At 34.2% G+C, this 17432-nt stretch overlaps 1 protein-coding gene across 4 annotated transcripts in view; it reads left to right on the top strand.

Moving 5' to 3' along the window:
* LOC149134199 (putative methyltransferase-like protein 24) overlaps positions 1-17432 on the top strand; it is a 58842-nt gene that overhangs the window by 13928 nt on the left and 27482 nt on the right. For 3 of the 4 annotated variants that reach the window (XM_089357780.1, XM_089357778.1, XM_089357777.1), the window contains exons 2-3: positions 11370-11426; positions 15831-15895. In XM_089357780.1, the coding sequence (XP_089213906.1) occupies positions 11370-11426; positions 15831-15895 (122 nt within the window). The remainder of the gene's footprint in view (positions 1-11369; positions 11427-15830; positions 15896-17432) is intronic. The other variant, XM_089357779.1, reaches the window with a different exon arrangement.

Genomic DNA, 17432 nt, shown 5'->3' with positions numbered 1-17432 from the left:
GGTAGCAGTAGTACCAATGATTGTCGGAGCTCTGGGAACAGGGAGAAAAAATAGGGGCTGCAATAAGGGTGGAACACTTGCAAAAAACAGCACTGCTTGGAACCGCTAGAATACTCCGGTAGGCACTCGAAAAATAAGAGGTGTTACCTTAGTTCACTGGTAGTGAACAGCTGACACTGTAGTACATCTCCAGCGTTAGAAGCTGTGCAAAGGCAACAGCAACAACAACAACAACAACAGCAACAACAACAACAACAACAACAACAATAATAATAATAATAATAATAATTGCCCTGATGCAGTACTAGGCAGTGGCTGTCATGGCTTCTGATCTTAACTGATTGGAAGTGTTATCATGTACATTGATTTGTATTCGTATAAAAAGCGGGCTACAGCAAATATTTTGCTTGTTACTTGTTTGACCTTAACCAGTCGAGCATGTCCCTTAGTAGCCGAGGATATGTGCATCTCTGATCACAAGCAGAAGTAGTAGGGGAGCATCATACTTATGTACTGAGAGGAATTCTTTGAGGTTTGAATAATTCACATTTGGAAACATAAGTGTTTCGTCCAACATCTTTAAACAACCCTTATTCAGGGACCTTTTGAGTGGGATGGGCTATTCAACCTAAAGAAAATTCTAATTGGGTACCACTTGCAATGTCATGCGCTCTTTATCTTGATACGAGATCGCCATATCGTGCACATATGGTTATGATGGATGTGCCTGGAGTACCCTTATCAGATGGGTAGTCATGATTGGTATTCTGAGCTTCGTATATTTTACCCCAATGTCACTTTGATGGTATGCACTGTTCTCTCACTCAATAATAATAATAAAGTGTTCAATATCAGCCATGAAAAGGGGACAGGTAGTCAACAGTGAAGCTATACAATTACCAGATGACCAGACATCAAAATCATTAAGAGAAGAATAGAGTTTTAAGTATCTAGGAGTATTAGAATCTGACAGAGTTCTAACTATAGAAATGAAAACGAAAATTGAGAAGGAATACATCAGAAGGGTGAGGAAGCTAAAGAAGTCAAAGTTAAATGGTTCGAATCTAGTGACGGCTGTAAATACTTGGGCAGTATCATTCCTTAAATACTCAGCAGCTTTTGTAGATTGGACAAAAACTGAATTAGCAAAGTTAGACACAAGAACTACGAAAACATTCAACATGAATGGAGGACTCTACCCAAGATTATACTTACCTAGAATGGAAGGTGGAAGAGGGATAATATCAGTAGAAGACTGCGTTGAGTTAGCTAGAGTAGATATAGACTTCTGTGTAGGTAATAGTGAAGGAAGTTTATTAAGCGCTGTAAGAGTCACCGTAAGACGTAGAGAAACCAAAACTCCAAACGAAGTTAAAAAAACAGAAAAAAAGAACAGAAATTATCTGATTGGAAGCAGAAGGCTACACATGGCAGAATCCCAAAGATAGTTGCAGAAAATAGTAGTAGTGAGACATGGTTATGGTTGCAGAAATGAAGGCTGAATAGAGAGACAAAGTTTGCTAGTTGCAGCATATGGTCAAACATTAAGGACGAATTGTATAAAAGCCAAAGTAGACAAGACCAAGTAGATTCCCGATGTAGGTTATGCAAATCAAAAGAGGAAAGTGTTAGTCATATAGCAAGTGAATGTAGGATGTTGGCACAAAAAGAATACAAGAAAAGACATGACAACCTAGGGAGAGCAATCCACTGGGAGTTATGTAGAAAGCTAGGATTTGAACATACTGATAAATAGTATGAACATGAACCTAATAAAGTATTAGAAAGTAAGAAATATAAGATGTCGTGTGACTTTAATATTCAGACTGACAGAGCAATAGAAGGTAGACGGCCTGATTTAGTAGTAATAGACAAAGAAAATAGAAAGTGCCAGATAATTGACTTTACAGTCCCAAATGATGAAAAAATCAATATGAGAGATATAGAAAACATAGCAAAGTACCAGGATCTAGCCATTGAATTACAGAAACTATAGAAAGTGCGGGGAAAATGTATTTCAGTAGTTATAGGCGCATGAGGAACCATCTCTAAAGATTTGGGCAGATGGATTGAGGAAATAGGCATAAAACTCAGTTTTGTACAGCTGCAGAAAACAGTGTTATTAGGGACAGCTTGAATACTTAGTAGAATTTTGGGCATGTAAGGTTACTTGTTGTAGCCCGATGTTAGGAATTTTTCTTTCCTAGCAGTCTAATCTGTTGTGTGTATGTGAATAGTAATAATAATGATAATAATAATAATGGTTTCAATTTTTTGCCACAAGGGCAGCTTGGAGGAGGATATTAAGTCGATTACATCAACCCTAGTGCGTAACTGGTACTTATTTAATCGAACCCGAAAGATGAAAGCAAAGTCGACCTCGGTGGAATTTGAACTCAGAACGTTTCGCCAGGCGAAATACCGCTAAGCATTTCACCCGGTGCTCTAGCGAATCTGCCCAGCTGCCTAGGCTTGATAGCGACTGGACATGTTTGCTGCTTTTACTAGTCAGCAGTCGAAAGCACAAGAGCACTAATACAACCCAGCAGAACAACTGAAACATAACTCTCAAAAACTGGAATACCTACAATTTCCTGAGTATTTTAAATTTCCTTCAAAATCAGTTCAAAAGCTTGTATATCTGCAGTTTTCGCTGACCGAATACACTAACGATCATCTGTAAAATCTTCAAAATTTGCAATTTTCTGTGAATAACCTTTCCTTTCTCCTTGACTACTCGAATACCTTTTATTGCCACAACACTGTTAAACACACGAGAAAAATGGAGATAAGAAACAGCCAATATATACAAAATGCACGATTATGGAAACTGTAAATAGCAACAAAACCTAAAGAAGAAAAAGAAAAAAGAAAATTCAACGTTGTATATATCAATATATATGTTAGTCTCTTTACTCTCTTTTACTCTTTTGCTTGTTTCAGTCATTTGACTGCGGCCATGCTGGAGCACCGCCTTTAGTCGAGTAAATCGACCCCCAGCACTTATTCTTTGGAAGCCTAGTACTTATTCTATCGGTTTATTTTGCCAAACCGCTACGTTGCTGGGACATAAACACACCAGCATTGGTTGTCAAGCAATGCTATGGGGAAAACACTCTTGTATTGCACTTTCAGTATTTCACTGGACCTTTAAGGGTCTGCAGTCGGAGACATATTCTCTTCGAACAGTGGCCCTCTATTGTACTGTACCGAAGATAACACCTTTGCTTATCTACAGAAGGCTTTACGATTTGTCTTAATATTTTCGACAGCCCTGGCTTCTTTTTCTACCCTTATCGTTTCATGAGAGTGTTTGAAATCGTTTTCGATCTGAAGCAATGTACGTTTGAGATAGAATCGTTTGTTATCATTTAGTGGCCCATTTAGAACCATCCCTGGGAATTATATTTTTATGTTGATTTGGCATTCTCTCTGGAACAAACTTACTGCATATGTCATGTGCGATTGTCATTAAGTGCTGCGGCTTTATTTCAATATATTGCGTATATGTATGTATGTATGTATGTATGTATGTATGTATGTATGTATGTATGTATGTATGTATGTATGTATGTGAGGTTGTCAAGAAATTTCTTCCGGTTTTTAACCTTTAAATTCAGATGCACATATATCGGCTGAATTAAAACTTAATTAATCGAAAAAAACACCATCAGAATCAACACACTTTTGCCAACGCGAAACAAGTTTATTTATGCCAGTAGCGTAAAATTCCTTCGTTCTGTTGGCAATGAAGTCGTCGAAGACGTGTTTGGCATCGTCTTGATTTTTTAAGTATTTCTCACGCAGGAAGTTGTGTAGATGCTTGAAGAAGTGATAGTCGGTAGGCGAGAGGTTTGGTGAGTATGGCGGAAGAGACAACGTATCGTAGCCCAATTCGTTCAACTACTGCAGGGTCAGTTGTGCGACGTATGGCCGAGCGTTGTCGGGGAGAAGAATGGGTCCTTTCCTATTGATCAATGCTGGCTATTGTTGCCGGAGTTCCTTATGCGTTTCATCCATTTGCTGACAGTACTTCCCTGCCGTAATGGTTTCGTCTGGATGCAAAAGGCTGTGATGGATGAGACCGACCGTAGACCACCAGTCACCATGACCTTCTTTTGGTGTAACTTTGGCATCGTGAAGTGCCATGGAGCTTCGTCGGCGTCCAACCACTGAGTTGAGCATCGCCGGTTGTCCTAAAGAATCCACTTTTCATCGCAAGTCACAATCCGGTCGAGAAACACATTTCGTGCGGCACACATTTCTGAAGTATTTTTGGTTTTCCAATCTTTTTGAAGTGGTTGGAAATTATCGTATACGTTACGTCTAATTCAGAAGCTAGTTCCCGAACAGTCGTGCGTGGATTGGTTTTGATTAAAGCTCTTAGTTGTTCGTTGTGAACATAAGATGGCCGACCACTACGCTTATCATCTTCAAGAATCTCCGCACCGCTACACAATTTCTTGAGCTAACATTGTTCTGTCCCTTCATTAGTGGTTCCCGGGCCAAACGCATCGTTGATATCACGAGCTGTTTCAGCAGCTTTTCGGCCTGGCTTGAACTGGAATAATTAATTTGAGAGAATTTGCTTTTTGTCCATGTTGTAATTAACCTTTCTGGAAAAAATGGCCTAATTATTCAAAGAGAAAACGTAACACAATTAGACAGAACGAAAAACGGGCTTGAAAGTCATACATAAAGTCAAACTAATTTAACGAAACTTAATTTGAAAATACATAATTTAAAATCAAAATTTAAAATTCCGCTAGAACTTTCTTGAGAACCTTATATATTCTAGTCGCTTAACGCCCGATACAATCTCTACAACTCATCATTTTTGTTTTTGTGTACCACTTGCCAGAAACGTGCTTAATATATAAAATCTGTATGTTTAATAACGTTATATTGCTAAAATTTATAGCAGGCTGTGACAGAAAATCAATTACTTACCACACTAACTATACCACTATGCTTATCAAATATTGATTGACAATTAGTATAAACATACATATTTTGTTATCGAACTAGTTTTCAATTGCTGTTCAGTGCCTATTCCTCGTAGATGACAAGTTAAAGGCCACTTTGAAGTGTCGTCTTCCCTCCTTTCACGCAACAAGAACTATACGTTTCTCGACCGGAATGTGACTTGCGATGAAAAGTGGATTCTTTTAACTTGCAGAAAAATAGGACAAAAATTTATGTGGAATAATAGAAAGTTTGAATATATATTTGTGCTAATTTTATATATTAGAATAAGTAAATTATTCCCAATATTGTAATGGGATGGTAAAGACGAGCGGACGATATTTTTCTTCGTTATAAGTCTCAATACTTTCCTGATCATAAAATAAATACACCTAGACATCGGAGTTGTTTTACATTTGTTGCACTAATAGTATCCGTCTGTCATGTCTCCAACATACTGAGAATTCAGAAATAGCAGTCAAAGAACTACTGATTTCAAAACTACAAATTATTACTCTAGATTGATAGCGATATTTTTGATACACACAGAACAAAAAACAGTAGAGAAGAGTAAAAAAAACCACCTGCCTTTAGTTAATTTAGTACGATCGTTTCACAGTTAAGAGTAAAGAATACTCTATTCTGATCTTCAGCTAAATATTCTAATAAATTTGTTAATGTCTAAATAACTCACGTTAATTTTGACCATGCGACATCATCATTTTTTTTTGTTCTGTGTGTATCAAAAATATCGCTATCAATCTAGAGTAATAATTTGTAGTTTTGAAATCAGTAGTTCTTTGACTGCTATTTCTGAATTCTCAGTATGTTGGAGAAGCAGGTTACTGTCAATCCCTATATATTTATGATTATAAATGATTTTTACCGAAAAGGTTTTTCATACTGAGCTACCCGGCAAAATTGTTAATTATTAATTTTATTACTAATTGACGATTCCCTGCCCTGCATATCTATATTTTAATAATACCTCTAAGGTGAATAGTTAAACCGCAAGAAGTTCGTACGGGTCTCTTTTCTATGCGGGACTATTTATGATGCACACTGAATTGAATTCATTAGGGCGAGAGATTTTGAACTCACTGGCCGATAAATTTCTTAACGTCTTCCTCACGTGGTATTGATGTCGCATGGTCAAAATTAACGTGAGTTATTTAGACATTAACAAATTACTAATTTTATTACTAATTGACGATACCCTGCCCTGCATATATATATATATATATATATATATATATATATATATATATATATATATATATATATATATATATATATATATATATATATATATATATATATACACATATATATATGTATATATATATATATATGCATATATATATATATATATATATATATATATATATATATATGCATACAACGAAATCAATTATTATTATTATTAAGTGTATTATATTATTCTTATTAGATAAAGTATGAACAGAGGAAATATAAAATAATCAATCTAGGTTAATGGTATCGTAGTTTTGTAGGAATGAAAAGGTATATAAATGAGGAATACACACATACACACATACACACACACACATGCATACACACACACACACACCCATATATATATATATATATATATATATATATAGGTCAGGGAATTGTTAATTAATTAATATATTAATAATTATCAATTTTGCCAAGTAGTTCAGTATGCAAAAAAAATTTATCGGTAAAACATATATAATTATAAACATATAGGGATCAACAGAAGTTACTTCACCAACATACTGAATATTTAGAAATAGCAGTTAAAACTACTAATTCTCACTACAATTAAGTCTCCAACGGATAGCGATATTGAGGGCTCACATAGAACAACAGAGGAAAAATAAACGAAAAACAAACCTGCCGTTAGTTAATCGTGTACGACGTTTCGTGATTAGAATTTTATAAAACTTCATTTCACTCTTCAGCATGATATTCAAAATTATAAATCTGAAAATGCTAATAAACTCATGTACATTTGACCATGCGACATCAAATATCACTTGCTGAAACCCTACGGGAAGTGGGGAGGGGGTTATGGCCAGTCCCGTAATCTATTTGGCTATCTATAGTTTTGAAAGGCCATGATCTTGTTATGGTTGGTTAATGGATAACCGATAACATAAACAACAAAGTAAGTACGCAAAAATATATAAATGTATACAAATAAAAAACAAATAATCCAAGGTTAACTATTAGTAGGAAGGATAGTAAAAATCAATAAAGAAATTAATATAGGGACTTGACTGTATTATATTATATTAAATTATGTTAAATTACGAAATATATAAGTAAAATGTGGATGGATTTATATATATATATATATATATATATATATATATATATATATATATATATATATATATATATATATATATATATATATATATATATAAGTCATTAAATGGTGGGGTTGTGTTAACCGCACATGTAGAAATAATAGAAAAACAAAAAACAAAAAATAATAATAAGGCAGAATGCTAAACTGAAAGCATATTTTAATATAAATGTTTATAAGGAAGGTTAAAAAGGATCGCAAACACATACTACCGTAAAAAATGTAGTATTGCGATGGGTACCAAAGCTTCACCAGTCCTTGCAAACCTCATAATTAGTTTTTTTTTAAATTATCACTTTATGAGATTTCATGCCAGAAATTTGGACACCTTTTCCACATCTATTTAATGGAAAACTGGAAAAGATACTTGGATGATTGTTTCATCATATGGAAGGAATCTTATGAAAAACTTCTGAAATTCAAAACCACACTTAACAACATACATCCCAGCATTCAATTCACAATGGAATCCAGCAAACATCATCTCCCTTTTCTTGATCTCTTAATTATAAAAACTCTCAAAACCAAATCAAAACCGACATCTACCACAAACCTACAGACTCCCAACAATACCTCCTCCTCAGCTCATGCCACCCAAAACACACCAAGATAAATATTCCCTTCAATTTAACCAAAAGAATTTGCACCGTTGTCTCTGGCCCAACCACTCGGGAAATACGCCTACAAGACTTCAGACAAAACACTATTACAACGCTAATACCCATCCACACTCATAGACTTTAGAATAAAACGTACTAAGGAACTTCACAAAAACACACTGAAAACCACCCAACACAGTAGCACACCCAACCCTAAAATACGTCCATACATTTCCACCCACAACCCCAAAACATCGAAGCATACACCACAATCAAACAAAACCTCCCCTTACGACCACATGGTCTTTCTGACTTCTTCGGTGTGGGTGTTTCACATCACCATTCATGTATGTGCTTTTGTCCCAGCTGTTACATTTGGTGTATAAGGGAGGTTGATTCCGCTGCCCTCGCCTGCACCTCATGTCGGGCTGTTGGTCCATCTGCTATTGTGGAGAAGAGGATGCCCACTTCCTTTTTGGAGATATCTACTTCCAACTTATGCAGATTTCTTAATTTTTGTGACAGAGCTTGAAGATCCTGTGGGCTTTTGAACCCTAAACAGCACCATGATGCAAGTCAGTCTGCCAGAAATTTGGGAAAGATTTGCTGTACTGATTGGCATCTGCGCGGAAAAATCCTATACGCACCTTTCAGAGCGTTTGGGTATCTATCTGACGACAGTGCGGAGGGTTCGGAAAGAGTTGCCTGAGTCTAATAATGATTAAGAGAGTACAGAAGCTCGGAAAACTATTTTTGATCGTTCTGATAAGAAAAGAACTCTTGAATTTGCTGGTGAGATCCAGGCCATGATTGACAGCCATCTCTCCCAGGTCGATCACCATGGACATGGGAGTGTCTGAGTTCCTTATCAGGCAAGTAGTGTATGAAGACTTTTGGTATTCGTCATAGAAGTTGAGAAAAGGCCAATAGTTATCACAAGCCATCAAGGACAAAAGAAAAGATCGCGCTACGAAGCTGTTGAACAAGCTCAGGCAACCCCTACAACCGAACACGCTTTGCTTTTTCTCAGACGAGAAAAATTTCTGCCTGGATCAGATGGTGAACACACAGAACAACCACTGGTTTGTTGTGTCCCCAAAATATGTACCGAGAGTGATAAAAATCAAACATCCAGTCAATATTATAGTGTGTTGAGTTATCACTAGTGATGGGAACGTTATGCTTCCATTCATCTCTCTAAACAACCTCACACTCAACACGGAAGCCTGCATCAAGTGTCTGGAGGAGGTAGTGCTGTTCTGGGTCAAGAAGGTGGCTTCTTAAAAACCCTATGTCTGGCAACGGGACTCTGCACCATGTCAAACAATCAGGAGAATCTAGTCATGGCTGTCAGACAATTTCTGCGACCACATTACCCTAAACATCTTGCTACGTAAGTCTCCAGACTGCAACTCTCTTGATTATTATTTGTGGGGCACAATTGATCGAGGGACCAACAAAACTCCTTATAACGCCAAGGATGAACTGAAGGCAAGGATTATTGCAACATTCACCAACGTAAACAAGGAGACCGTCTATCAGAGTTGCAGGAGATTCCGAAGTCATCTGGTGGTCGTGGCTGAAGCCAATGACGATTATATTGAATAAATTTACCCTTTAGTATTTCAAGATATTTTTATGTAATTTTGGTAAACATATCTGTTAAAATGAGATGTCAGTGTTATTTTCATTTTGCGTAATTTAGACGACAATTAATTCACCGCGGAGGCATAAAATGTGGGAGGGAAGTCATAAGAGTACTATGTATTGAGAAATGTGTAATTGGACTTGATAGATTACTGACTGATGTCTTTGAGAAACCACATTACTGTTGCTGATACAGCATTCAATTGCTGCTATATGACATTTGTTTGAGACTAAGTGACGATTATGATGACGATTTATTCCCGAGCTGAAATAGGCTCCCAGCCTCTGTATCATGAATGGTTATGTGGACCACTCCCATCGAAAGCCAAAGCTTCCTTCGACCACTACATAAAAAGTATTAAGAAAAAAATGTTATTTAGATATACTTTGATTTTAGTTGTTTACACTATTTTACGCTTGTTTCTACTCTTATACAATCAAGGTTCACAAATTTCCTTATTTAAATTATGTATGACATTCCTTTCGATAATATCAATATGATCACAAAACTTCTTTGTAGAGAATATTTTTTGTTTGGTCGACACTAATTTTCAAATTACTGGAGTCCGTTGCTCTCCTCATAGCGACGTATAACTGGCCGTGTTTAAACATCAGAGTGGGTAAAAATACACCTAGACGATCTAAAATCTGGCCCCGTGCTTTCTTTGTTGTGAATGCGTGAGCGGAATCTTTAGGGTTGCAAAAGATCAAAGTTAGATTACCTCTCACTGTTCTATGAGAATAATGTCTGGATGTTCTCGCGTCATGGGTTTTTTGATTGACAAAACTGAGATATAAACAACAGCCGTTTCCATTAACCGTTTCGAATCCTGTCCGAGACTGAAATACTTCAATAACAACTAAATAATCACATACACTATATACTGATACACACTTTTTCCATTTTATTTTCGATATTAACTGTCCTCGCGATCCCCTTCCTATCTACGATGGGGCCGTTAGAGTTAAAGCTGGGTTACTACTGTACAATAACACCTTACACCTCCTCAAGCACAGGTTGCTAACATCGTCATAAGATGAACCAATGTTTTCAGGTCAAAATCAGTTTCTCCAGAAAAGAAACAAATAAACATTGAACCAACCGAACCAGTGACTTCTGAATGGAATCAACTAACCAAAATGGTGGGCAACCGTTAGATAAACTCAAAGTTGTTAGAGTTTCCCTCAATATTAATACGATCAGTTGATCAAAATTTATGGCACTATTAATACGATCAGTTGATCAAAATTTATGATACTATTAATATGATCAGTTGATCAAAATTTATATCACTATTAATTGAAGTGCATATGGACAGTAAAACCAACTGACAAAATCGACGGACATACGTAAGTCTAATTCGATTGCCTCAGCGAACTTCATCCTTCACCAAGAGATTTGAAGCAGAGATTTGGAAGGAATATTAGCGGACAGTAGATCTGGAAGCAGGCTAGGAATGTAACGGATTGACAATATCGACAACATCGAGAGGGTTTGTGTGTGTGTGTGTGTGTGTGTGTGTGTGTGTGTGTGTGTGTGTGTGTGTGTGTGTGTGTGTGTCTGTGTGTGTGTGTGTTTGTCTCTGTGTGTGTGTGTGTGTGTGTTATAGCCTGTAGCGTGCCTGGTTGGTAAGGAACTTGCTTCCTAACCACATGGTTCCAAATTTAATCCCACTGCTATAACTTCGGATCGACCGAAACCTTGTGAGTGGAATTTGTAGAGGGAAACTGAAAGTCGTCTGTCGTATATATAATATATATGCATATAGTTATGTGTATGTGTTTTTGTGTCCCTTCAGGCTAAGGAGGAGAATCCCAATGCACAGAGAAGTTCAGAAAGCGCAAGACAGCTGCCGGTAGGTGAAAAGAGATTCTCTAACTGCGTGGTTGGACTGGAAGTTGGTGGTAACAGGGTGTCTGGGTATGGAATAAGTGTGGTTTGTGAACATATGAGATTGTGTGCATGTGTCTGCGCGTATGTGAGAATGTGTGTTATGTGTGTATAGAAGTGAGTTTGCATGCGTGTGTACATACGCGTGTATGTGTTTGTGTCTATGCGTGTATGCGTATGTTTGTGCATGTATGCACGCTTCTGTATGTAGGTGCGTATATATGTATTAGTTTCTGCAGTCTCAGATATTTGTTTGTAAATGTTATCATCGAAGTCAAAAGCGTTGTTCTAAATTTGATCTCGTGTTCAATCCCTACAAACGCTTGACAGAAAACATTCAGAATATTGATTGTTTTGGTCTGTCAGTAGACACGTTCAGTCAACCGTATCAATCTTATCTTATGAGACCTACCATTGTCACTTGATACTCACACTCTGAAGTTGTGGGGAAGCTACAAAAATTCTAAGACTAGTTATTTGACTATCCTCTACCAGTCAAGTCCTATTCAAAAGATATATCAATTTGAACCATGAAGTCCCTAAGAAATAAGTCGGGCTTCAAACACTAGTCTGAAGCACGACAGCTGCGACATAAGCCACGTCTTTCTATTTCAACATGTTGAAAATCAGTGTAAACTGTGAAATAGGTTTAATCTTTAAATAGAATAATAAAAAAGTATTTTAGCAATTCTTAGTGCATTTTTAGCTTCTAATTTTCCTATATTTCTACACTTGTGGAATAAAATAACTTTGCTCTCTCGCACCCTCTCTCTCTCTCTCTCTCTCTCTCTCTCTCTCTCTCTCTCTCTCTCTCTCTCTTTCTTTCTTTCTTCCCCTCTCACTCATATATGTGTGTGTGTATGTGTGTATGTGTGTGTGTGTGTGTGTGTGTGTGTGTGTGTAGATAGATAGATAGATAGATAGATAGGTAGATAGATAGATAGATAGATAGATAGATATACACATATACATATACACACATTCACATATACGCAAGTCTGTACCCAAAGCCTTAATATGATTTTGATATCCTATAACAACACACCAGAATCAGAAATCTCGATTTATTAATGTAAAACGATCCGAATAATAGTAATAATAATAATAATAATAATAATAATAATAATAATAATAATAATAATAACAATAATAATAGTATACCGCAAAGAATAGCAAGCAGCATGGACATGTGACAGCAAGCTGCCGGAAAGATAGATCAAATCTAAAACCATCACGAAACAGGAATTAAAAATCCGAAAACAATGAAAGAAAACAATGTTTTAATGTAAACCATCTCAAAGAACCGAAAACTGTTTTTATATGGAGTGCATATATATATATATATATATATATATGTTTTTATATCATTAATAAATTTATAAAATTACTAATAATATTCACAGGAAATCAATATCCAAATTTTCGAAAGATATATGTTTAATGTTACACTGTAATATTTTGAATTATAATTAAATTAAAGTTTGAGATGTACAAAATATAAATATATATAAAAAATATAAATGTACATAAAAATACATGCGTATATAAATGTATATAAAAATGTATGCGTAATTCAGTATAGATATTATGAAAGTCTAAAAATTAAAAAGCATGTGACGATCGTTTCACGGACATTATTGCTACCACAATATAGATAAGCATTCTGACAATAATTCCGCTCTTCGGAGATAAATGGAGTTATTATATACGTGTTAAAAACGAACGGTATAAATAATAAGATGATTTTAATTAAATCACTGCATATATTACTATATAAACTAGATAATTTAATAAATAATAGGTTAGACGTGATATCATCATGTAAACATAGGTACTACAAAACCTTTAAATATTATAATAAATCCAGAAATAAGGTAGAATAAAAAACACGTGTGTATTTATATGGACATTTGTATCGATGGGTATAAAAAGTGCCTGTGTATGTGTGCCCGTGTGTGTATATGTACGTGTGTGTATATGAGTGTATATGAGTGTATACGCTTATGTACATGTATATGTATAGATGTTGGATATATATACGTGTTAAATCTAGACACTTAATAATGGAATTCAAATAATAGTAATCTATAATACCTTCATAAATATAATAAGTTAAAATTAAAAATAAATGTTTAATCTAAATACTTAAGAATTTGAACCTAGATTCTATTATATTACTTTATAAGTAATAAAAATATTCATATTAAATTAAAATTGAATTAGAAATGGAATCTTCTGACAAAAATAAAAGAACTTTTCTATATATGATTATCTCAATTCTAACCAAATTTTTAATAATGAAATATATGCAGTGGATAAACTTTTAAATATTGATGTGATTCATAGGATTACCAATATATCCAACAACAAGATGAACTTTACTATAATTATATACCGAATTCTTAAATATTCTGAAAAACATGAATTTAAAAAAAATATATATCATTTAAAATTTCTACAATGAAAAATATGAATTTTCCAAACCCTTTACAAACTCTTAAAGGACAGTATACATTTTAATATTTTTAATATACTTAATATTTTTTAATATTTTAATTAATATCATCTTATCATATATATACCATTCGTTTTTAACACGTATATAATAACTCCATTCATCTCCGAAGAGCGGAATTATTGTCAGAATGCTTATCTATATTGTGGTAGCAATAATGTCCGTGAAACGATCGTCAGATGCTTTTTAATTTTTAGACTTTCATAATATTTATACTCAATTACGCATACATTTTTATATACATTTATATACGCATGTATTTTTATGTACATTTATATTTTTTATATATATTCATATTTTGTACATCTCAAACTTTAATTTAATTATGATTCAAAATATTACAGTGTAACATTAAACATATATCTTTCGAAAATTTGGATATTGATCTCCTGTGAATATTATTAATAATTTTATAAATTTATTAATGATATAAAACATATATATATCTATTTGCTCAAAGTAATAGTGCACTTCATATAAGCTCAATAAAATATTCCTTTTGAATATTCTTTATAAAATTTATATATATATATATATATATATATATATATATATATATATATATATATATAGAGAGAGAGAGAGAGAGAGAGAGAGAGAGAGTTTCCTCCATATCGATAGCCAAATCAACATGTACGAGAAAATGTAAACACATGGACTGCAATACCTCTATACGAAAACTGCAAAATTTTAGATTTTAATTACAAATCCTTCCATATCTATACTACAAGTCGTCTATACATATAAACATTGTTTTTTCTTCTCGGTTTTCCGCTTATACATGAAAAAATAAGCATAAATACCAAAGAAACATCAACATACGTCCATGGGCGGTGTTTTTGTTTAAGGAAAAATATAATGTATCAATGTATGGTAATAAGAGGTGTTCACAAGTATTATTACATAGGTTAATTTGGAAATCTAGTTTTTATAATCATTCTCATTCATTTAAGTATAGAAGAAAAGGTAATTCTACAAATATTAATAAATGCATTAGAAAATCAAATGATAGGAACACAAATTATGGTTGAAAGTTGTCCATTATTCGTTACGCATGATAGTACCATATAGGCAATTCTAAACGTGATCTTGACATAGAAAAATGTATGATATAATTACGTCTAAATTAATTTTATTAAATTATAATAATAAATTCACAATGAAATGTCATAAATTTAGGAAGGCATTTAAATATTTCAATTGTTGATTATAATTGCTTTGGTATATAATAAACATGATATTTCTAAAACTATTTCGCAAATATGATTGATAAATAACTAATTGTCGTGACATAGAATGTGTGTGTCGTACTGTAGAATCCATACCTTTGTATATTAAACTTTCATTATCCACCTACGTCACCAAATGTTGAATAGCAATCTACTGTTTCTAAAACATGGTATTTCTTAACTTTCTTTTTATATTCGTTCGTGTACTGGAGATATTTTCCAAGTTCACACTAACTTCAGATCGCTTTGCAAACATTAACATGTATTTTGGTATATATAAATTTGAATAATATATACTCTATATAAATATGTTGATAGAACTGAAGCAATCGTGGGCACTGTGTGGTGAATTGAAGAATTAAAGTTATATTTTTTCTATCCGGATTTTTTACAGACACACACATATATATATATATATATGTGTGTTTGTGTGTGCATATGAATGTTTATATACAGACACGCAGAGACATACATACAAACACATCAATATACATTTTTTTTTCTTCGTACCTTAAATATATAAATGCCTTCTTCTTAAGTAAAAGCTAATAAAATCTTAACTACTGCACACTGAGAACACTTTAAACTTACTTTTATTAAAGTCTATCTTCCATACTTTGTTTAGGTTTTACCATCCCCAGAAGAGTTGAAAACAAAATCAGATTCAGAACTTGAGGATTTATACCATGGGTAATATTCTTTCATACCTCTATTTTTTGCACGCTGTTGCGTGTTAACTATAATATTAAAAAAGTCTTTCAATGCTATTCAGCTGTTTTCCATGTGTTTTAAAGCTAATGATACGGAGACCAACACGAGTAAGATAAGATTGTTCTCTTATCTATTTATTTTTGTTACAATAATTTAAATCATTTGTAGCTGTTGATTCCTAATGCTGCCTTTTGTTTTCTTGCTGGTAAAGTTTTGATAGGTTTTCCAAAATTTAAACTTCCATGGATTTCTCATTGAAGTTTTCTTCTTCTAATGCGTCTTTGGCTTTTCCTAATTTTAACTTATGCACTCTAAACTCGTGAAAATTTTCTTCTTTCTCTCCTTTATCCCTATCTTTGTTATTAACCCAGTGTTTATCATTTTTTTTCCATAGCATCTTAAGGTATAGCTGTGTGGCAATGCTTTTTTGTTTCCCAGCCGCATGTTCTGGGTTTGAGTTTCATTATGTGGCAACATGTGCCAGCGTCTTCTACTATAGCTGTAGGCCAACTAAATCATTGTAGAATGGACTTGAACGATGGAAATTGGAATGTATGTGTGTGTCACTGTCTCCTTGCTTTGACGTCTTGCAATAGATATAAAGAAATTCCACCATCATGCATACAATGTCCTTAGTTTCTAATCTCCCATATAAACAAGTCATGAGATGGGTAATATTATCTTATTTGGATACAGATAAAGGTCGGTGGAAGTAAAGGCATCCAGCCAAATAATATCAACATCAACCATTTGCCTGACTCACGGGAGCATAAAATAGTGGACATTAAAACCAAACTGACGACTGAGGTTATGGTTTTCTTAGATTTAAGACTTGAAGTTTGCTGACCCATGTCAAGAAATTGTGTGTGGAAGAATATTCCTGTTTTATTTATCAAGTCAACCCATTATACAGAAGCTCCTTAGTCAAATCAAAGGAAACCTATCCGATGATAATGTATATTTCACTACTATACAGAACCAGATGAGTGTCTTGAATATGTGGTCTTATTTTTTCACGCTTTAGTCATTTATTGGTTACCTCCAATCCATAGATCTAAAGAATTGGCCGGGACTTCTCAATAGCATCAATAACAATTCTGACAACTCAGTGAAGACACATCCACGTGATCATTCGGCTTGCTGGATACAGCAGCCAATTTTCCCTCAAAGACATTAGGATGAGCATGCAACTGTACAAACCATGCAAAGGCAGACATCGGAATACTATACAATCCTTGAATCTGTTGGAACCTGTCAAACCTTCCTACCTAAGCTAGCAAAGAAGAGGGTAAATTTTCTTAAATTGGAAACCTGGAAAAAATGCTTCTAACAGAATTAACTCCACTTAAGAAATCCCAGAACCAGATGATGGTGGTGTTAAACCACTTCATCTAAGAAATCAGAATGCAAAGAGCATTAATAAATCTCACAAAGCATCTCATCTAACACTTTGAAATTCTTCCAGTCTGTTGTAGAGGAATGATGTTATATTTTATCAACCTTTAGAAAATCGAAA

Source organism: Octopus bimaculoides, chromosome 9 (genome assembly GCF_046866305.1).
Source record: "Octopus bimaculoides isolate indiv1 chromosome 9, ASM4686630v1, whole genome shotgun sequence".
Lineage (NCBI taxonomy): Eukaryota > Metazoa > Mollusca > Cephalopoda > Octopoda > Octopodidae > Octopus > Octopus bimaculoides.
Note: the sequence above shows the minus strand (reverse complement) of the source record. Positions and strands in the feature narration are given on the sequence as shown.